We start from the raw sequence: 24,199 nt of genomic DNA on the forward strand, positions 1-24,199 counted from the left end.
CTTTAGACAGAAAATTCACCACTTATTTCAGGTTATGGAGCTAAGAGCTAATGTGTAGCTTTTCCCCCCCAAAGTGAATCTTGCTCTTTTTTTTTTTTTTTTTTTTTTTTTTTTTTGCTTAGTAAAGACAACAGGATTTGGCCCTATCTGTTATCATGCAAATACACACATTGTGAAACAGGCTTTCCGTTGACTTTTGTCTCCCTCAGCACAGACAAACCATTCTGTGCTGCAGGAATGTTGTCAAGAAAGGGAAAAAGCACTCCAAAGTGAGTAACCTTCTTTAACTATAGTATAATTCTTACCCTTCTGATTCCATATCATAGCCCACTTTTGGAATTATGGAAGCATTATCAGTTTCTGCAAACTCAGATTTGTACTGCATTTGCAGAAGTCTTAAACCTGATCTCTTCTCAGTGAAGAATTGTTTTCAGCTGTAACTTTTTACTTCGGTTTGCACATTAGGGAATATTGAGGTCTATACATTACACACCTTCCAATGCCATAGCACGGCCTGAAACCCAGATATATATTAAGCCAATGGAGAAAGTACAGTAATGAACTAGTTTTATTCTGGAAGGGGAGGAGAAGCTTATATATTTTTTTCTAACACTACAGCAAAAACAAATTCTAAATTTGTTACTGTCCCCTTGACTTAGTGCATTCAAAGGTATTGAAAAAATCTGAGAACCGTGCTTGCTTGGTCACATCCTATACTACAGTAACTAAATATAATTATATGAATTAAGGGTAATATTAGCCATGTTAAATAATTTTGTTGCTCTAGTTAGGTAGTTTCTGAATGATCTGGTTTACTTTAATATTGCCTATTTATATATGGACAATAGAAGCATTGAAAACTAGCTGTTAGATAATGCAGATTTATACATTTGTATATCTTTCAGCAACAAATCAACATGTATGCTTGTTTCTCCAGGTCTTGTTTTTTTATACGGTCTTTACTTGTTACTACAGACCTATTATTCCATAGACAAACCACAATTCCAGTTTTCCTCAGGCTGAAATATTTTGACTATGGAACAAATCTGTGTTGTTATTAAAAAAGACTTTAGAAAATCACCACCATGTGCAAACAGTTTCTCTGCCTTTTGAAAGATAGTGCATTAATGTGGATCTACACCTGACTTAACATTTTTATTAAGGGGCTCTTAGCACCAGGTGAACTGTACAGTACCTGGAGAACTTAGCCTGAACTTGTATATAGTACTTAGCATATTGGGTTCTTGATCTCCAGTTTGAGTCCCTAGGCACTACTGCAGTACAAATAAATACTAAGTAATTCTTCAGTTGTACTAGGCAATAAAAATGCTTAAGAATCTTACAACTTTTCTTAAACAATCAGAATATCACTTAAATATATGCAATTTTTTTCTTTAGGAAGCATTACCTGTGACCTTAAGTTCTTCGAGTGCTTGCGCATGTCCATTCCAGTGTAGGTGTGTGCTTGCCCCGAGCACCGCCTCTGGAAAGTTTTTCTCTCAGTGGTATCTGTTGGGTCAGCTCTGGTGCCCCTTGGAGTTGCACCCTCATAGTACTGTTATATAGGGCCCTGCCGACCCCTCAGTTCCTTTTTACCACCCATGACAGTCGCTGGAACTGCTGCTCATCCTTGTGTTTTTTTTAGTATCTCTCTCAGTAGACTTTGCTGATTATCTGTAAATACTTCTTTTTCTAGAGTTTGAGTTTGTTCGTTAGTAGCAGACACCGCTTAGTGGGGTTAGCCCTTCCTTGGCATCAGGGTAGGCCTCGGACCCCGGGGTTCAAGCCGTGTGCATCATGCCATAAGACGATGCTGGTTAGCGACCGACATTCCATCTTCCTCAAGCGTCTGGGGGGAGACGCACATGCAGGAGCGTTGCAGGATTTGCAAGGGCTTTAGGCCCAGAACTAAGAAGGATAGAGACACTAGACTCAAGTTCCTCCTGATGGAGGCAGTGCTTCGTCCCCCTTCCGAGCAGAGTCACGTTGACCCAACACCGGGTACTTTGGCTTCAGTAAGAAGCACCCTAGCATTTCTAAGGGAGATAGAGCATCATTCCACTTCTCCAGCGCCTAGGAAGGACTCTGCGTGTATGGCTCAGGACTCCCGGCACCAACGCTGATCTCCGGTGCTAAGGAAGACAATTCCAGCATGGGACTCTTGGCGTTGCTCTCCGTTGCCGGTACCAAGAAAGATTGACCGAGACATTCCCCAACCCCAAAGTCTGCGGGGCATCGAGATGCTGACTGTGTGAGACCCATGCTGGACACTCGGAGATGCCAGTGATGTGTATGGTACCGTTGGCTCTGGCCCCAGTAAGGGCACAATTGAGTCCAGCACCTTTGGACTCTCCGCCAAAAGAGAGCCACTGGAGTTCGGCCCTGGCGCTACTATCCACGCTGGAGACATTTGAGGCAGCAAGGGAGTTACTGTCACTCCCAGTATCGCCATCCCCTGCCATTCAGGAGCAGATAGTGGCAGTACCAGAGGCGAGGATGGCCATGGTACCGAGACCTTAGGTGCCATCAAAGGGCAAGCTGGCCATGATGTCGCCGCACTGGTTTCTTCCCTCCCGGCACCGTTTTCCAGCACCAGCCAGCACTGCTCCGTTCTTGTCACCAAGAAGCAACTCCAGTAGGTGACGCCCAACAGCTGAGATGAGCCTGGGTATTCCGCCAACAGCCTGGCCACCGACCCAATGGCAGATGTCACTACAGTATCCATTCTGGAATCCCTGACCCTTTTCAGCCAGTCCAGGGTCCACAGTCCAGGAGGTCCTACTCTATATTGCATTGGAGTCAAGAGATCCCGCACCACCTCCCTTGGAGCAGGGACCAGGCCTCGGTGCCGAGCCTGGTACCAAATTGCAAGACCCAGCCTCACGGGACCTAGCTGGTACAGAGGGCCCCTTACCAGTACAGGTGTCCTCTTCCACCTCTCCTGATGAGGAGGTGGCGGGACAAGTATAGCGCCTTCCCAGGATGGCTATAGGGCGCACCAGGAGCGCCTCAAGAGGGTAGCCCAGAACTTGGTTATCCAGGTGGAGGAGATCTCCGAATCTCTCATGCCCTGGTGGACATCTCAGTGGCTTCAAGACCATTGCTTTGAACGATGCCATTTTGGACCCCATCAGGGTCTTATGGCAGACCCCTGCATCCCTCCAACCCACTGTGAAGAGGATGGAGAAGTACTTTGTCCCTCCAAAGGGGTATAAATTTCTGTACGTCCCTCTCCCCCCCCCCCCACTACTGGGCTTGTTGGTTGTTTCAGTGGCAAACGAGCAGGAGTGTCAAGGTCAGCAAGGGCTGACTCCCAAGGCCAAAGATGCCAAAAAACTAGACCTTTTTGGCGGGAAGGTGTACTCAACTGACGGCCTCTAGCTCATGATCGCAAACCAGCAAGCACTCCTGAGCTGGTGTGATTTCAACTCCTGGAGCGCAATGGCTAAATTCAAAAAGCTTTTGCCACACGAGTCCAGGGGCAAGTTCTCAGCTGTAGCTGAAGAGGGGAAATCAGTGGCTAGGGCGTCTCTTCAGGCAGCTTTGGACATGACAGACTCAGCAGCCCAATCCATGGCTTTGGCTATGGTCATAAGAAGCTCATGGCTTCAGTCCTCGGATTTGCCCTATGAGTTGCAGCAGACTGTGCAGGACCTTCTGTTTGAAGCCAAGTTGCTCTTTTTTGGACCAGACAGACTTGAAGCTGCATAGACTGAAAGACTCTAGAGCCACCTGAAATCCATGGGATTACATACACTAGCTTTTGCCAAGAAGCATTGTAAGCCCCAACCAATGGCCCTGCTTCTTCCTGCCACAACAGAGGCAGGACTACAGCAGGAGAAGGAGTAAAGGCTGTAAGAGAAGGCCTCTGTCCCAGTCCTCATCTGCCCCAGTACCTCCCCCCACAAGACAATCAGCAAGGTCTAAGCAGGCCTTTTGATGGAATGACGTACCAGGACAATGCGTGGTTCCAAATTCCCCTATATTTGTAGACAGGTTATCTCACTTCTATTGGGCGTGAGCCTACATTACCTCAGATTGCTCGGTGCTATACACAATAGAACTGGGATACATCCTTCAATTCAGTTGTTCCCCTCCTTCCCTCCCTCCCCATCCTTCTTCAGGGATCCTTCTCACGAGAAACGTCTGGCCCAGGAGGTGCAGTTGCTCCTAAGGGTGGGAGCAATGGAAGAGGTTCCACCAGAGTTAAGGGGCTGGGGTCTCTATTCCTTCTACTTCCTAATCCTGAAGGCCAATGGTGATCTCAGACTGATCTTGGACCTGCGAAACCTCAACAGATTCATGAAGAAACTGAAGTTCCGCATGGTCTCCTTAGCCTCCATTATCCCTTCTCTGGATCCAGGGGACTGGTATGCTGCCGTTGACTTGAAGGACGCGTATTTTCATATTGCATTTTTTTGGGGACACAGAAGGTTCCTATGATTCGTTGTGAACCACATGCACTACCAATTTATGGTGCTCCCATTCAGCCTGTTAGCGGCCCCTTGGGTGTTCACAAAGTGCATGGCAGTCGCCGCAGCCTTCCTAAGGAGACAAGGGGTTCAGGTCTACCTTATCTCGATGACAGCTATACCTAACAGTATCCTCTATTAGTGTCTATCTAGTTGCAATCTTGACCTTTCACTCGTGGGTGAATGACCAGTCAGTCTTTTCAAACTTGATCTGTGATTGTTTTCTTAAGGGGGTGGAGCAGCTATAGCCCCAGGTACGCCAGCCACTCCCTTCCTGGTACCTCAAATTGGTGCTGGCAAGGCTAACAGGCCCCCCCATTTGAACCGTTGGCAACGTGCTCTCTGCTCTACCTGTACTGGACTGTGGCCCTCCTGGTCGCCATTACTTCTGCCAGAAGGCGTCTCAGAGATCAGAGCTCTTACTTCAGAACCACCATACACGGTCATCTTCCAGGACAAGGTTCAGCTGTGGCCACACGCGGCCTTCTTGCCAAAGGTGGTCTCACAATTCCATAGTAACCAGGATATCTTCCTTCCAGTCTTCTATCCAAGCCACATGCTAAAAGGGAGGAACCAGAGACTCCACTCGCTGGATGTTAGGCGTACACTTACTCTTTATGTAGAAAGGACTAAACCCTTTTGGAAATCCATAGAGCCCTGTGCAGATACCAAATTTATATCCATGGATATAAAGTGGCTATTCGGTTTGCACGCTCTACTCCTGAGGGAATTCTGTGCCAAAAAATTTAATATTCTGCGCACAATATTTTAAAATTCTGCATATTTTATTTGTCAAAATAATATAATCACACCATTTTCAATTATGTGCTGACAAGTATTTTGAAATAAATTACCAAAATAATTGAAAAAGGTGTGATTATAAAGGTGTGGTGTTTTGACAAATAAAATATGCAGAACTTTGCAGAATTTTTTTGGTGCAGAATTCCCTCAAGAGTACCAGGGTTCTATGTGGCGCAATCTGGGTGTGGACAGCTCCCGGGGTGGGTGGGTGGGCGTGGAGGGTCTGGGTGCAGGGGGAAATTTGGATGCACAGGAGCTTGGTGTGGGGTTGTGTGCAGGGAAAATGGGACTCTGCAGGGGATTCCAGGAGAAGGTGGTGAGGGCCTGGGGGGGAGTGGGGCTTGGTGTGGGGGGTGTCAGGGTACAGCTGCTTGGGGCTCAGTGGGGTGTGGGTCTGGGGGGCTCCTGATGCAGGGGGTGGGGGTTTTGGGAGCTCATTGGGGGGGAGTTCTGGGTGCGGGGGGCTCCTGATGCGGAGGAGGCTTGGTGGAGGGGGATCTGAGTGTGCGGGTGGGGGGAGGGGTCACTGTACAGGAAACAGCTCCCCCTATCCACCCAACCCCCCCCCCCCCGAAACCCCCTCCCCGACCCAACCCCTCCTGCCACACCCGGACCCCTCCTCCGAACCAAGACATCCTCTTCTCCCCCCCTCACCCCCCCACCTCCGGGTGCTGCAGCCAGGGCAAGTTTTTGGGGCTTGATCTGACTCAGCCCCGGCTGCTCTGTGAACGGTGGAGGGGGAACTCTGTCTCTCCTCTTCCCTCCCCTTCCAGCTGGGACTCACGTTCCTGGGTGGCCAGGGCATCTCCAGACCCCCCCTCCTCTCAGTAATTTGTCTTCCCCCCCCAGCTGCCCGAACAGACTCATCTGAGCTGCTGTGGAGAGGTGAGTGAGTACTGGTGCAGCTTCTCTTTGCTTCCCCACAGAAACCGTTTTCTGCAAGGAAGCAAACGGAGGGGGGGGAGGGGGCATTTTTCTGCTGTGCAGTTATGCAGAATTTCCCCAGGAGTAACACTCCTGGACTAGTGTGACCCAGGGACAGCTGCTGAGCCTGGTGTCCTCCACAGTGGGCGGAGCTGGGGGCGGTACAGCCATACCAGAGGAACTTCCCGCATGGGCCACTGGCTTCTGTGAGCAGCAGCCAGATGTGCAGCTTCCTTCACCGCTGCCGTTCCCAGTAGAGACCTGCAGCTCCTCGGATTTCCGCTTTATATCTGCAGATAGTCGCATCCATAGATATAAAGTTTTGTAGCCGTTGCAGACAGAAGGAAATGCCGTCCATTCTCAGCCCAGAAAATTTCATCATGGATCACTTCCTGTATCCGCACATGCTATGACCTAGTGAAGGTCCCAGCTCCTCCTCTGACAGCCCATTCTACAAGAGCTCAAGTATCGGCGGTGGCATCATGGCACAAGTTCTGATTCAGGACACCTGTAGAGTGGCAACACGGTCGTCAGTCCACACTTTAGCGTCCCATTATGCCATCACCTAGCAAACTAGAGATGATGTGAGTTTCGGCCAAGCTGTTAGTGTGTCAATGAACTTCGAACCCTCCACCTGCTCGACTGCTTAGGAGTCGCTTACATTGGAATGGACGTGAGCAAACACTTGAAGAAAAAATGGTTACTAACTTTCTGTAATTGTTCTTTGAGAGTGTTGCTCATGTCCATTCCAAAACTCCCTCGTCTGCACCTCTGTCAGAGTTAGCTGGCAAGAAGGAACTGAGGGGGCGGTGGGGCCCTATATACCACCGGTGTGAGAGCACAACTCCAGGGGGTAGAGCCGACCTGACAGACAACACTGGGAAAAACTTTTCAGTGGTGGTACTTGGGGTGAGCACATACCTACATTGGAATGGACATGAGGAACACATTTCAAAGAACAACAGTTATGGAAGGCTAGTAACTGTTTTTTCTCAGTTAACAACTTGAAATGGATCTTAAATTGATTCCTGATTTGGGCTTATTTCCATTTTTTTCCTTAACAGGGAAGAAGATTCCTTAGCTTTCTGTTGAGCTGGAATGTAAACTTCATTAAAATGATCCATGGAACTATTAAAAACCAGTTGCAGTGTTTTTCAAAGTATGTATCACAGTTACAGTGATTGCCATTATGAATGCTGGCCACACTTTGCTTTCAGTTTTCAAAGATGGACCATCTAGCTTATGGATGAAATACACCTGAATGAAAAGATCAGATTCTACAAATATATAGAGTAACTTCCATATTGCTTCAATAATTCTGTGTCTTTATCTTATCTATACAGTGGATGCTGCTTAATAGCAATACTGATAATAACTTCTGGCTAATAGCATCCTTTTTACAAGAACCAGTCCTGTTCCATTGACTTTAATGTTAATGGGATTCAAATATTGGCAACAGTCATGCCACTTTTTGACGTGTTCCATGGCTGCAGCCCTTGCCTGTAGCCGGGAGGAGAAGCTGTGGGCCTGGCAGCTGCAGGAAGGAGGAACTGCAGCCTGGAAAGCAGGACTTTCCATGGGGAGTGGCGGTACTGGGGGCCACATGACTGCACGGTACCTCTCTGCTCTCCAGGCTATGCCCTGCCCTGTCTCTGGATCTGGGCTTGGCACGTCCTAGAGCTTCCTTCCATGGCTATAGCTCTTCAAATCTGTCTGCTGGGCTACAGCCAGCGAAGGAAGTTCTGGGACGTGCGTTCCAAGGTTGCTGCCCAACAAACTTCCCTGCAGCTGTCCAGCTTGTAGCCTCTGTCGATGAAGAATGGTTTTTTTTTTTTTTGTATCGATATTTTTTCTTTTTTAGCTGACTAAAAACCCAAGAACTCTCATATGTTTTACAAACTAATCAACTAATGTTGTATTAAACATATTGTGAACCTAACTATATCAATCAGTAGCAACAGGTGGTTTAGCTATGTACAATTCTCAGAGTGAATGGGAGCCGAATGGCCAAAACGTCACGGAATCTCAAAATATATGGATGTTTATGTCAGCCAAACTAAATATTTTGAACCAGATGCTTTCATGTTGTCTATATTTTTAAACAAATTACAAAAACACACAGGCTTATTTGTACCTGTTTTGGTTTTAAATTTTACTTTTCCCCTTATAATATAAATGTAGTTATATCCACAAAAAGGTTGACCCATGGCTTGTATCCCTGGCTAGGTAGTGCATGACAAGCTGCAGTGTGAAAGTACAGCATGCTACATGTGCAGTAAGGAATTTTTTAGTGCAGGATAGTAGGTCTGCACAGTCAGTTTAGTACATTGCAGGCTAGCATGCTGTACATGCACACTCTATCTTGCCATGTACTAACTAGCCGTGAAGACAACCCTCTGTCTTTGTATATTTATATGTTGTCTAACACAATGGGGCACCAGTCCTGATTGGATTACTACAATTAAATATATTGCAGAATATCAAAAACTAGCACAGGTCCTCTGGATAGGGACAGTATTGTATTTGCCTAATTGGAAGAATTCATCTGGTTTGATGATAAATTACTAATTATGTAGCATTTTACTGTTATATGGTACCAGTTTAAAGAGATTTTTCAGAGATTTGCAGAGATTAATTGCCAAATTGTTCAGTAAAGATACCGAGTTATTCTTTTTAAGTTAAAATAATTTGCATAATGCTTCTGATTTAGAACTGTTGTCTTTTTCAGATTTGCTTTTTAAATAATTTAAAGCACTGGAGATTCAGTGCAAGTATTTTATTTTATATAAATACGTCAGTTCTCTCGCTTCTGAAATGTGCAAATACTATTATGCTTAGCTCTTTTGGTTGTAGTTCTTATTTCATTAATATAAGATTAAGGCATGTATGCTGCCAAAGGAGACTGCACAATACTGCATATATTGGAATGTAAACATTAAAAACTGCATTGCTTTGGAAACATACCCTTATCTTTTTTTGAAAGATGAGGTAATATATAATATCTACAATAATATTCAGTGGGTGCTTGGTTTTCTCTTTAAAATATATAAAATTTTAATGGAGGTTTCCTTTGAAATCTGTAACTGAGTAAACTTTATATTCTTCTGTTGGTGTATTAATTACTAAAATAGATTTCAAGTTTTTGCTGGTATTAAAAACAGTGCTGAAAGAGAATGTGTAATACCCTCAATACCCATTGCCACTCAACACCGACAAACATTAACTTTTTATAAAATATTTACTGTAAAGATGGTATAAAGTTTGATATTTCTTCTCTCTTAATTTGTTAACACAGATCTCTGATGGCATATGTTGCAGAAATTTATTTCAGGGCTTGGAAGAAGGCTTCAGGAGAGATCTTAGAGGTACATACTCTGATTTGAACTTGCTATTAAGATTAGTTCATCTAAAGATTCTTTGAAATTGATCCAGTTAAAAGGTTCAGAATTATTTTTTCCTTTTGACAGTTGTATAGCTCTATACGCACCTTTTATACAACATTTCTCCTTTCAGTTTTGGCCTCTAGATTTGATGCCTTATTTGGGTCCCCCCTCCTGGGGTTGTGTAGTAATTTTTGTTACTTTGTTACTTTTGTTACTGTTGTAGACTTAGAACTATTAGCCTTTAAATATTGACAGTTAATACTTGGGCCACACCATTTGCAGCACATACATTCAATTTCATCCTTTTCTCCTGTTTTTTTTTTTTTTTTTTTAACTTTTGAATACTTTCTTGTCTTCTGAAACACGTTCTGATACAGATTTTCGTTTTCTTCCTATTTTAGTGTCAGATCTTTAAACTGTTATCTGTAAGGTTGTGGATTAATTGCAGTTAATTTAAGAGATTAACTAAAAAAAATTAATCGCGATTAATCGCACTCTTAAACAAGACCAGTTGAAATTTATTAAATATTTTTGGATGTTTTTCTACATTTTCAAATATATCTATTTCAATTACAACACAGAATACAAAGTGTACAGTGCTCATACAAGTACTGCAGTGCAATATCTTTATCATGAAAGTGCAACTTAAAAATGTATTTTTTTTTCTGTTATATAACTGCACTCAACAAAACAATATAAAACTTAGAGCCTACAAGTCCACTCAGTCCTACTTCTTATTCAGCCAATTGCTAAGAAAAACAAGTTTGTTTACATTTACGGGAGATAATGCTGCACGCTTCTTAATTACAATGTCACCTGAAAGTGAGAACAGGCATTCGCATGGCACTGTTGTAGCTGGCATCATAAAATATTTATGTGCCAGATGTGCTAAAGATTCATATGCCTCTTCATGCTTCGGCCATTGTTCCAGAGGACATACTTCCATGCTGATGACGCTCATTTAAAAAAAACAAAACGTTAATTAAATTTGTGATTGAACTTCTTGGGGGAGAATTATGTCTCCTGCTCTGCTTTACCTGCATTCTGCCATATATTTCATGTTATAGCAGTCTCGGATGATGACCCAGCACATGTTGTTTGTTTTAATAACACTTTCACTGGAAATTTGACAAAATGCAAAGAAGATACCAATGTGAGATTTCTAAAGATAGCTGCAGCACTCGACCCAAGATTTAAGAATCTGAAGTGCCTTCCAAAATCTGAGAGGGGTGAGGTGTGGAACTTGCTTTCAGAAGTCTTAGAAGAGCAGCACTCTGATGCAGAAACTACAGAACCCAAACCACCAAAAAAGAAATTCAACCTTCTGTTGGTGGTATCTGACTCAGATGATGACAATAAACATGCGTCGGTCCGCACTGCTTTGGATTGTTATCGATCAGAACCCATCATCAGAATGGACGCATGTCCTCTGGAATGGTGGTTGAAGCATGAAGGGACATATGAATCTTTAGTGCATCTGGCATGTAAATAACTTGCGACGCCAGCTAGAACAGTGCCATGCAAAGGCCTGTTCTCACTTTCAGGTGACATTGTAAACAAGAAGCAGGCAGCATTATCTTGTTTGTCTGAGCGATTGGCTGAACAAGAAATCAGGACTGATAGGACTTGTAGGCTCTAAAGATTTAAATTGTTTTATTTTTGAATGCAGGGTTTTTTTTGTACATAATTCTACATTTGTAAGTTCAACTTTCATGATAAAAAGATTGCACTACAGTACTTGTATTAGGTGAATTGAAAAATACTATTTCTTTTGTTTTTTACAGTGCAAATATTTGTAATCAAAAATAAATATAAAATGAGCACTGTACACTTTGTATTCTGTGTTTTAATTGAAATCAATATATTTGAAAATGTAGAAAACATCCAGAATATTTAAAGAAATGGTATTCTATTATTGTTTAACAATGCGATTAATCTCGATTAATTTTTTAATCACTTGACAGCCCTAGTTATCTGCTAACAGCTTGAAATGTGCACATGGTGGGTGTGAGATTCATCAGTATATTCAGATGCTCATGTACTTCAAATTTGCATGTTTGCCTATTTATTTGTGTGCATCTTCTAGTCTAATATACCCTTACATCAGCAGGCAGCTTTGCATATACACACAGACCAATGTATTATTGTAATACATATATCTCATGCAATATATTGTGTTTTCTTAATAAAACAAGTTATTTTTTATGTATCTGAATGATACGAAAGTAGGGTGAAAATTGGGGGGGAAAATGAATAATAGTTTTGTAAAACCCGGGATTTTTTTCTGTAAAAATCAGTTTAAACTGAAAACAGAGGGGCTTAGCTATAAGCATCTGAAAACAGAGTATGAAAACTTAAAGTATCAAGCAACCTTAAGTAAATCACTACCTGTGCCGCCTATAATCTTGTATGTTAACTGTAGTTTGTAACGCATTTTTACTTTAGATTCTTGAGCATAATTGCATTCAGGATTTCATGCATCATGGAATTCATCTTCCTAGGAGTTCTCCAGTGCATCCTAAAGTGAGAGAGGTATGTTATTGTCAAACATGACATACAGTACTAGCACAATGTGTTTTTTAAAGTCCTTTTCAAAATCAGATTATTGTAATATGAGAATATTCTGTTTAAGTATATCTATGTTAAGAATAGTGTACTGATTCTGAAAATCTATTAATTTGCTTTAGTTAACTGGAAATATTGGCTATCTGAACAAGTTAAAGGAGCACTTACATAGTTTAGGTACAAATTTAAGTAGTGTTCAAGATCAAAAAATAGAAGGAGGGATTTTGCATAACTTAATATGAATTTATGTTCAATTTCATAATATTAAAATAAAATCTGTTAAAAGGTTTTTGTTTGTACTTCAACACTTCCCTGCACTATTTGCAACCTAAGCATTGTATCTTATGTAAAAGCACAGTGAACTTGACTAGAAATTGTCACACTGCTAATTTATTTTAAAATGAGTGAAATGAAAAGGTAGACAATAGAGATGGTGAAGTTCATTATTCAGTGTTGCATTAGTATCATAGGTAAGAAGTTTTCCCCCACAATGACTTTAAGCCCATTAGTGGTCCCCTGTGTTTTAAAATTACCTTGTCAGCTGTGCCCATCGCATGTAAACTGTTTTCAAGAAGTCAGCTTTAAAAACAATTTAGTTCTCAACTGAATGCTAATATAACTTTTTAAATGCTTCTTTTTCCATTAGTTTAGGACAGAGGTGGGGAAACGACGGCCCGCGGGCCACATCTGGCCCACGGGACCGTTCTCCCTGAGCTCCTGGCCCAGGAGGCTAGCCCCCGGCCCCATCCCTGCTGTTCCTCCTCCCCCGCAGCCTCAGCTCACTGCGCCACCGGTGCAATGCTCTGGGCAGCGAGCTCCTGGGCCAGCGCAGCTGCAGAGTCCACCTGACCCGGTGCTCTGTGCTGCGCGGTGCGTAGCTGGCTCCAGCCGGACGGCGCAGCTGCCTGTCATGGTGCAGCCGCGCCGCCAGCCACCAGTGCTCCAGGCAGCGCGGTAAAGGGGCAGGGTGCGGGGGAGGGGGGTTGGATAGAGGGCAGGGGGTGGTCAGGGGCTGGGGATGTGGATAGGGGCAGTCAGAGGGCGGGGAAGAGGGGGGTTGAATGGAGGCTGGGGTTCCGGGGGTGGTCAAGGAGAAGGGGTGGTTGGATGGGGCAGGGGGTCCAGGGGGGTCAGTCAGGAAGGAGAGGAGGGGTTGGATGGGGCTACAGGAGGCAGTCAGGGGTGGGGGGGCAATCAGAAAGGAGAGGGGGTGTTGGATGGGGCGGTGGGGGGCAGTTAGGGGCGGGGGGGAAGTTGGGGCGGGGAGTCCAGGGGCGGTCAGGGAGAAGGGGTGGCTGGATAGGGCAGAGGTCCCGGGGGGGGCAGTCAGGAAGGAGGGGGGGGGTTGGATGGGGGGCAGTTAGGGGCGGGGAGTCTGGGGGCGGTCAGGGGACAGGGAGTAGGGGGGGTGGATGGGGCAGAGGTCCGGGGGGGGGGGGCCGTCAGGGAACAGGGGGGGTTGGATGGGGCAGGAGTCCTGGAGGGCCGTCATGGGCGAGAAGCCGGGGGGGTGGGATAGGGGGCTGGGGCCGGTCCATGCCTGGCTGTTTGGGGAGGCACAGCCTCCCCTAATCAACTCTCCATACAATTTCTGAAACCCGATGCGGCCCTCAGGCCAAAAAGTTTGCCCGCCCCTGGTTTAGGAGTACAGTTATGTGCTGTTGGTCTAATGGGAACTTTCTACACCCTGGTCTTTAGAGACAGCCTATTTTATTGCCATAGGTTGTGATGGTATCTGGCAGCCCATGCTCCTTACTTCTGTTCATAGTGCTGGCAGAAGCTGCTTCTTGAAGAGGATTCATGTTTCCCAAATCAGCTCTTGCTTCTCATTCATAACTGAGTTTATCTCACGGATAGAGTATCGCAGTCATGAAAACAGCTCTTTCTTTCAATTAGATAGGGAGACCATTCCCTGCTTCTAGCAGCTGCTAATTGAAGTTCTATTCATGGTAAGTTAGTCTAAGAACTCCATTCCTCAGAGAGCTAACCACTCATGGCCAGTTCATCTGTTTTTTTTTTATGGGGAATCCAGTAGGGTAATGCTTTAGAAACTCTCTGCTGCCAGACTATCTTTCAGTGCCTTCTTCTAACACTGGATTAGAAGCCCTGCATATACCTCAATGGAGATTATAAACTCCAACAGCGACATGGATCCATTTCACTGAGCAATTCTTAAACACTTTCAAGACACAAAAAAAGACTCCCAGACACAATTTTAATATTGAGAAAATAGAAGTAACTTAAAGGGGGGGAAAAACCTTTATACAACATAGTAGATCTAAAATCAAAACATTAGAAAACCAGGGCATTTTCTAAATTAAGGTTCATTTTGGGGGATAGGAAAGTTTCAAAGTATGTAAATTGATGTTTAAGGTACTCTTAACAATAACTTTAGCTGGATAAACTGCCATACAGGTAACAAATTTAGCAAAAGTGGGAAGGTTAATCAGAGATTGTGTACATGGGAACTATCTGGCATGTAAATATTGTCGAAATCAAGTTGGTGTATATGGTGATATGTTAAAGTTGCTTAGGAGTTAATGACTATAATCGTCAAAGAAGAAAACTTGTTGAAACTTCCTGCCCCGACACATCTTAGCATCTTGACCTTGTAGTAGTCATATACAGTATGTATCACACAAACCTATACAGACTTCATCATAGATTCCAAGTAATGGTCGTTCATAACTGATTGTTTTTTGTTTGCTGAACTTAATTTCCTGGCTTTTTAATATTTGGGTTTTTAAAACATTCTTCTAAGATGTTTTCCTTTCTATAAATAGAAAATTTTCAACCACAACTCCAACTTTATTTTGGAATGGGTTCCTTTTTTTTTTTTTTTTTTTTTTAAGTCCTATTTTCAGAAGTGCTCTGCATCTGCAACTTACCTTGAAGTCAGTGGGAGTGTTAGAACATCTGAAAATCAGGCCAAAACTTTATTTTTTGGAAGTGAATCTTTCTGGTATAAGACCAGTGATGACTGCAGGGTTCTCTGCGATACTTTGGTTTTTGACATACAGCAGTGCCTGTTGCTTTCAATATTTTAATTGTATATAAATTAGAAGAATTCAGTTCTTAACTTCTTCACTCTTAGACTATTGCATGTTTCAGAATAAGCTTTAATTCTTGAAATATTTTGGTGATGAGTCTGCATTTTCAATCTATTAGGAATCAATGTCTTGATTGTTTGGATGTATCTCATGGCAGAGATTTTGGAGATGAAGGCATGCAATGATGTAGTAATCTTATTATTCAGTGTACAATAAGATTTCAGTGAGCATTTCATAATAAAACTTTGATATCTGGGAAGAAGAGTTTTGTTCCCTAAGTGATCTGCACATATTTAAAAATAATTATTACAGGAACTGTTTCTTGTATTTTGTAGAGGCTTCAGTCTACTGCAGGCATCTATGAAATGATTTAAATAACTTGTATTTTTTAAAACATACATTTAAATTGGGTTGAGGCTTTTTAAAACTAATTTTAAAATTTGCAAATTTATTTTTGCAATCTTACATTGCACAATTTTAGTGAACTAAATTTATAAGTGCTGTTTTTAAAATACTACTAGTTGTAGGATATCTTATTTCAATATTATAAAATCATGATAGCCAAAAAACAAAATATTGAAAATTAAGGACTTGTTCCTGCAGCACTTAAGCAAATATATAACTTTACTCACATGAGTAATGCAACTGACTTCAATACGTTTACTTGTAAAAAGAACAGGAGTACTTGTAGCACCTTCGAGACTAACAAATTTATTAGAGCATAAGCTTTCGTGGGCTACAACCCACTTCTTCGGATGCATATAGAGTGAAACATATATTGAGGAGATATATATATAGAGAGCTTATGCTCTAATAAATTTGTTAGTCTCTAAGGTGCCACAAGTACTCCTGTTCTTTTTGCGGATACAGACTAACACGGCTGCTACTCTGAAACGTTTACTTGTGTACATTGTATTAAGCACCTGCATAAATATTTGCAGCATCAGCGGCTAAAATTGTTTTTATAAAGATATATTCCCTTAATGACAAAATGACCATGAAAAGCTATGTAAACTTTCAGTACAGTAACTCCTCAGTTAATGTTATCCCAGTTAACATTGTTACATCGCTGGTCTATTAGAGAACATACTCATTTAAAGTTGTGCAATGTTTGTTTATAACGTTGTTTGGCCGTGGGGGCTTGGAACCAGGGTGAGCCAGCAGCTCCCCTATAAGCTTCCTTCCTCTCCCCTCCCCCCCAGCATCTCCCACCCTCTGGCAGCCCTGTGGATCAGCAACTCCCTCCTCCTTCCCTGTGCCTCCCACCTGCAGCAATCAGCTGTTTTGTGGGGTTCAGGAGGCTCTGGGGTGGGGGGGAGAAGCAAGGACACGGCACGCAGCCTCTCCCCCCCCCCCCCCCCGGCTCCCCAGAGCCTCCTGAATGCCTCAAAACAGCTGATTGCTGCAGCTGGGAGGCGCATAGCTTCCCCCTTCCCTCCTGGCACCTCACACCCACAGCAACCAGCGGTTTTGCGGCATTCAGGAGGCTGGGGGGAGAGGGGGGAGGAGCAAGGACGTGGTGTGCTCGAAGGGAGGGGGTGGACCAGGGGTGTGAAGAGGCGGGGTGGGGCCTCGGGGGAAGGGGTGGACTGGGGATAGGCCTGGGGCAGAGCCGGGGGTTGAGGCCTCCCCCCCACGCCACCCCCGGCACTTTGGAAAGAACAGCAAGAGGAGCAGCTGGACAATCCACCCTCTTTCACCCTCTGACTCCACCACCTCAACCAAGCTGCTTCTTTGAGTGCTGTCCCTGTGGATGCTCCACTTCACGTGACGGTGTGTCCTGGTGCCGTTGATCGGAGGCTTTTCCATAGCAGTGCTCAGTCGGACTGCACGCGCGCTCCTGTCTGTCCCGTTGAGCGCGTGTGCACGGCCTGCCCCCTTCAGTTCTTTCTCAACTGTCCTTGGCTGAAGACGGAGCTCTCCGCAGTGCGACAGCCCTTTCTCCCTAGAGTTTAAAAAAAAGAATAGAAATTAGTAGTTTAAAAAGTTTTCTTTACTGTAGTTTTCATAGTTAACTTGTGTCAAAGTTAGATTCAGGACTCACAATTTGTTAGATCACTCTGTTTATTAGCACAGCACTCTGCTAATACATTCAGATAATGTGAGCACCATGCAAGACCCACACTACCTTATTTTATACAGATAAAAAGGGCGCGAACTTAACAAGAGGACAAAAAGAACAGGAGTACTTGTGGCACCTTAGAGACTAACAAATTTATTAGAGCATAAGCTTTCGTGGGCTACAGCCCACTTCTTCGGATGCAAGAGGACAAAGAAAGCAGAACTGACAAGTTTACCTGAGGCTAGACATACATATTCATTTTTCTTACTAATTTTTACAGATCTCCGGCTAATGTTCCACCATTAGCTTAAGTGGACTCCTTGTTTATGCCTTAATGTTCCTTTTCCTGACACCTGTATTTCAACATTCCTTATTTCTGCTTAAAGGTACATACAGCATTTCTTTAGTCCATTCTATTTTTACAATATAATTCATTCTACTTTCACACTGTTTTTTTTTTTTAAAAATAAAAATTTATTCTTTGCTTTGTTAGTTTTCTCTAGTTCGTAGTTTTCCCCCTTCAGGCAACGAACATTAACATTAAGGACTATGCCAGGTTACCCTGGCTTTATGAGATGCGGCTCATGCCTTGAGGCAATGCCTAGATCTGATGGCCACTCTCAACTGTGGGAGGTGCCTCGGATGTCTATTCCTTCTAAGTGCGTTCATTGCGGCAACTTGAAGGCATGAGTCCACCGAAACTGGGACCTCCACCTGAAGATGATCCTAATGAAGAAATCTCTTCTCCCAGGGTCAGACAAGGATGACCATAGGTCCTCCGGAAAGTGCTCACCAATGTGGTCTGAACCATCAAGGAGCATGGCTCCATCCGCCTCAGAAAAGAGGAAGAGAGTCTCGACCTCTGCGTAGCAGGAACCATAGAAAAAGAAACAGTCCCCTGCGTGGTCTCTATCTCTGGTGCTGGTGGCTAAGAGTGAGTACATTTGACTCTCCCGGCACCTCTGGCACCAGCTGTGCCGCAGAGCCGAAAGACAAAAAGGAGGAGTTGAGACATAAGCTGCCACATGTCTCCTCCATGGCACCGACAACTGTGCTGGCACTGACCATGCTGCCAACCCCGGTACTGTCCACATCGTTACCATCGACATCTACCTTGGCACTGACACCAGGGCCAGCACCACCAAGGACCCGGCACCGACCAAATCGAACCACAAGTCTCCTGGTAGACAAAACGATTTGACGGTACCGACACCATTGGGACCGCAACACTTCCTCACGCACGCTGACATCACCATGTCATTGCTACCACAGTCACCCCTTCTCAGCACCTACAACTGTTAGGACACATAGCTGCCACCACATACATGGTAAAGCATACCAGGCTACACATGCGGTGCCTTCAAAGCTGGCTGAACTCACCAAACACAACATACATAGACTAGTCAAACCACCCCCCAAGGTCCTGGATTCTTTCAGATGGTAGGCGACATCAGCAAATCTAACGACAGGTATTCCCTTCCAGCAAACCCCAACCTCAGTACTGATCACAACAGACGCATCTCTATTGGGTTGGGGAGCACACTTAGACCACCACACAGCACAAGGCAAGTGGTCACCAGCCGAAACATATCTCCACATAAAACTCCTGGAACTCAGAGCAGTGAGAGATGCCTGCCATCACTTCCTCCCTCTAATAAGGAACAGATCCATCCGAGACACGACAGACAACATAGCATGCATGTTCTACATCAACAGACGAGGGGGGAGAGGCGGTGATCCCACTCCCTCTGCACCGAAGTCATGATGCTATAGAACTGGTGCATTTGCTACAATATAGACATCGCAGCCTCTTATGTTCCTGGATGCCAAAACACCACTGCAGACACCCTCATCAGAAACTTCTCATGGGAACACGAATGGGAAATGAACCCCACAACCCTCCACAGAATATTCAGACGTTGGGGGTTCCCTTCCATTGACTTATTTGCCATGTCCCAGAACCGCAAATGAATCCGGTTCTGTTCCAGAGCAGGACTTGGTCCCCGATCCTTAGGGGATGTCTTTCTAATCTGGAGGGACACCTCACTTATGTATGTGCTCCCACCAATACCTGTACTCCACAGAGTCCTACGCAAAATACAGGAAGACAACTCCACAATTATTCTGATTGCCCCAGCGTGGCCCAGACAAACATGGTACCCATACCTGTTATGTCTGTTGATCCGTCCGCCACAGACTCCCCCGGTAACACGAGATCTTCTGTCGCAGGACAATGGACAAGCCCTACATCCACAATTAGAGAAGATTCATCTGAAAGTATGGTTCCACGAACGCGAGCTAACCTGTTCAGAACAAGTGAAAAATATTTTACTAAACAGCAGATGCAAATCTACATGCACTACTTATCTGCAGAAATGGAAGTGTTTCTCCATGTGGTGTTCAAACAAACAGATCGCTACGTGTACCGCACCATTACCGACGGTACTAGACTATTTGGTTGAATGGAAGAATTCAGAACTATCACTAAGCTTTATCAAAGTTCGCCGGACAGCGCTTAATACTTTCTATGACAAAATCGAGGGGTTTTCAGTTTTCACACACCCTATTACAAAGCGCTTCATGGTTGATCTACAAAACCTCTATCTGGAAGTACATTCTCCCATCCCCATGCGGGACCTGAACTTAGTACTCGAGGGCCTCATGAGACCTCCATTTGAACCAATGGTTACCTGCTCCTTACTTCACCTGTTCATGAAGGTGGCTTTCCTAGTGGCCACTACCTCCACTAGATGAGTTAGCGAGCCAGCCCACCCTACACCATCTTCTTTTAAGGACCAGGTCATGTTATGACCCCATCCAAAATTTCTCCCCAAAGTGTCATCAACCTTCCATATCAACCAACTCATTCACCTTTCCACATTCTATCCCAAACTGCGCATATGCTCACGGAATGCAGCACTAAATAAATAAATAAATGGAGATATCCTATCTCCTAGAACTGGAAGGGACCTTGGAAGGTCATCGAGTCCAGCCCCCTGCCTTCACTAGCAGGACCAAGTACTGATTTTGCCCCAGATCCCTAAGTGGCCCCCTCAAGGATTGAACTCACAACCCTGGGTTTTAGCAATCCACTGCTCAAACTACTGAGCTATCCCTCCCCCTAGATGTCAGACGGGCAATAGCCTTTTACTTGGATAGGATGAGATCTTTCCGAAAATCACCGAGACTTTGTCTCAACAATGAAACAATCCAAAGGATCAGCAATATCCAAACGACTTTCGAAATGGACATCAAACTGGATTCGTCTATGTTACGAAACAAGGGAAATAGAACCCCGTATGGGCATCAGATCCCATTTCACACATGCCATGGCAACTTCCATTGCTTTTCTTCACAATGTACCCATTTCAGAAATTTGCAAAGCTGCCACTTGGGCGTCAGAACATACCTTTACTAATCACTACGCAATTACACAATTCTCCAGGGATGATGCCATACTAGGCCTTTTAGTCCGCTCTACTTCAGTTAGCCACGTACCTCCAAAGTCCCCCCCATCCATGATGGGTACATTCAGCTGTAGTGCAGCACCCACAGGGACAGCACTCGAAAAAGAGAGGGTTAATCACCTTGTGCAGAACTGAAGTTCTTTGAGATGTGTCCCCCTGTGAGTGCTCCACTACCCACACTCCTCCCCTCTATTTTGGAGTTTGATACGAGGATTTGATACGAGGTAGAGAAGGAACCGAGGGGTGTGGGCCGCGCACGCTTGCTCAACCAGACAGACAGGTGCTGCGAGACAGCTGGAGCGTGCGCGCCTCCTGACCAAGCACTGCTATGGAAAAGCCTCCGATCAACGGCACCGGGACCGTCACCTGAAGTGGAGCACCCACATGGGGACACCTCAGTTACTACACAAGATGAGTAACCTTCTCTTCACAATCATTATTATTGAGTACAGTATTAAATTGTTTAAAATTGTTTAAAACTTATTCTGTATATGTATATAATGTCTTTTGTCTGGTGAAAAAACTTGCCCTGGAACTTAACCTCCCATATTTACATTAATTCTTATGGGAAAATTGGATTCACTTAACATCATTTCACTTAGTCTCATTTTTCAAGAGCATAACTACAACGTTAAGCGAGGAGTTACTGTACATTTAACAAAGTTATTGTGAACTTCTTATATACACACAGACTAAAGTGTTCAAAAACCTATATTTAGATACCTAAGAGTGGGGCTTTTAAAAAAAGACCTAAGTGACTTTGAAGTCAAGGGGTCTTTTGCTCCTAACTATAAACCTGATGAAATATATAGTCTGGTCAAAGCATTTCACCTTTTTGGACTTGGGATAGTTAAAAATATCAGGTGGTGGGGGCTGCAAATAAAGCATGTGCTATTCACTTATAAGTTTTGTTTGTGGTGTTTTACAGTAAGGATGTTAATGAGGCCTTGGTCTTTTTCAGCATAGATGAACCTTTCAAGTGAAACTTCTTAGTAGAAGAAAACAGTCTTTTAAAAATCTGAAATTCTAGTGACAATTAGGAGATTAAAGAAACATATACAAATAATTTGCTTGAGTAATTTGACAGATATTTCTTTGTTTCTTCCAGTTTTATAGTCTATGAATGCAAAAATCTGATTTAAACTTGAATTCAACTTCATTTAAAAAAATCATTGTTATCCACCCATAAATAAGTGATGTTGAGTTTGTTCATAATTAAAACAATGACAAAATTCCATGGATTGGCCCATCATTATCAGAGAAATTCCATGGCCTCTTGACTCAACACTTTTTTTTTTTTCTTCCAAATCTTTACTTCCTTCCCTCAACCAAAATTTGTGCTAGATAAATAATACAAATCTTACCTCCAAAGATTCCCACTTATGGACTTTCTTTCATTATGGGCTAACTTTCATTTTGAAAAAAGAACAGGAGTACTTGTGGCACCTTAGAGACTAACAAATTTATTAGAGCATAAGCTTTCGTGGGCTACAACCCACTTCTTATATGCATCCGAAGAAGTGGGTTGTAGCCCACGTAAGCTTATGCTCTAATAAATTTGTTAGTCTCTAAGGTGCCCCAATACTCCTGTTCTTTCTGCGGATACAGACTAACACGGCTGCTACTCTGAAACCTTTCATTTTGAGTACCTGAAATAGTCCACTGAGAGGTAATTGCATTTAGAGCTCTGATTGAACGCTTCAAATGGAGGAGCTGCCCTGTAACACCTCTGAGCAAGTGGCACAAGTAGTCCTGCAATTTTGTCTTTGTTCCTTTAGGGAATTAGGGAAAAGCTGAGGACCTCAGTATTAGACACTGCTAAATACAAGCTTTTAAATCTTGTGTATTGCATGGAGTGAATATGCCCTCTTCTGACCAAGGCATGTCTCCATTTCTTTAATAATAAATAATCTACAGTGGTAATGTATTTGGAGGACATGAGCTATTAAGTAACATTCCTTCATTTTTAATAATAAAAAGGGGTGTTTGTGCCTCCCATATATGCTTCCTCAGCACTAAAGTTGCTGTCTGTATTGTCCTATTCTCCCTAAAAAATTATAGATAAATAAGGATGAAAGGGAGCTGAGAAAAAGGCACTCTTGCCATGATTTTGCCCTTCCTAATTGCACATCTGTGTAGATCTGAGCTAGTGAAAGACAATACCTCTTTCTGCTTTTCCTATTTTAAAATGAGAACACTTTAATACATAGACTAGCTTGACCTAAAATAATTTTATCTCTTGTCTAAGTAGTTTTATTGTATTTATACAGACTAAAAAAGTCAACTTTCTTTTGTAAAAGACATAGTGGAATAAAACAGGCTGCCTTTCTCAAATGTATTGAACGTAGCATATGAAATGTATTTCATGCATTAACATTGGTTTTGATTTGACAGTTACTGAGTTACTTTCACAAACAAAGTAAAGTTCGTCAGGGAGTTGAAGAAATGCTGTACAGATTGTATCAACCTATCCTCTGGAGAGCATTAAAGGTAATTCTCCTTTACTGGATAGCCTCAAATTGCAGTTGGTGTAACATTCACTTGATTTTTTTCTTTAAAATGTTACAATTTTTAATAGTTGTATTAAAACAAAATGTCTATGAAAATGGGGTTCTGTACAACTTGGAGCTTATTTGTGTCCGAAGTGGCTTTAAAGGATGGAGAACTAAAAGGAATGGGGCCTCATATAATTGTATCGTATACAGGTTCTTATTACTATGCTCATCACTGGCACTTACACTGTGCCTTCCACTAGTGCATTAAGCAATGTGACTAAAAACTTTCACGTTTGTTCTCTCATCCTCTTCCCAGAGGGAGACGTGTTTGCAGTGGATTGTCTTGTTTTAGAATTTTTAAACATATCTATATATACAAATATTGCTATGTTTGTTTCAAAGATTGAGGCAGAAGGGGCTATTGTGATAATCTAGTCTGACCTGCATAGCATAGGCCATTATATTTCCCTGAATTACTTCCTGTTTGAACTGGAGCATATCTCTTAGAGTAAGTCTATACTGCTCTTTTCTTATGGGGGCATGTAGAATACCTACATGGCTAGCTCCCCCCTAAGATGGGTATAAAAAGCAATGCCTCACTATCTACAGTGCTATGGTGAGTAAAGGCACGCTTGAAGCCTGTGGGTCTATACCCAGCATATTCCCTACATGGCTCTCACAAACAGTCCTTCCTTGTCTAGTATCTCCCTGCCTCCCCACTGTTGGAGCCTTCCCCCACTATAGGGAGAGACTGGAAGTTGGGAAAGGTTCTATCAATGAGGAGGCAGTGGGGAAAGGCTCCACCAGCTCCCTGCTTCTGGAGCCTTCATCTGCTGTAGAGAAAGAATCCAGCAGCAAGGGCTCTGGCAGAAGGGAGGCAGCAGGAAAGGGCTTGAGTAGCAGACAACTGCTTTCCCCCTGTCAGAACTAGGGATGTAAATAACATGTAAAAGCAGTAACCGTATAACCTATCGGTTAAA

General features: G+C 43.5%; 1 protein-coding gene across 1 annotated transcript in view; it reads left to right on the forward strand.

Annotated features, from left to right (window-relative positions):
• Positions 1 to 24,199, forward strand: part of NCAPG2 (non-SMC condensin II complex subunit G2) — a 119,569-nt gene that overhangs the window by 19,700 nt on the left and 75,670 nt on the right. Inside the window, exons 7-10 of the mRNA XM_065399079.1 lie at positions 7,262 to 7,356; positions 9,493 to 9,562; positions 12,026 to 12,112; positions 23,119 to 23,214. Of these exons, the coding sequence (XP_065255151.1) occupies positions 7,262 to 7,356; positions 9,493 to 9,562; positions 12,026 to 12,112; positions 23,119 to 23,214 (348 nt within the window). The remainder of the gene's footprint in view (positions 1 to 7,261; positions 7,357 to 9,492; positions 9,563 to 12,025; positions 12,113 to 23,118; positions 23,215 to 24,199) is intronic.

The sequence above is a fragment of the Emys orbicularis genome, chromosome 2 (genome assembly GCF_028017835.1).
Source record: "Emys orbicularis isolate rEmyOrb1 chromosome 2, rEmyOrb1.hap1, whole genome shotgun sequence".
Taxonomy (NCBI): domain Eukaryota; kingdom Metazoa; phylum Chordata; order Testudines; family Emydidae; genus Emys; species Emys orbicularis.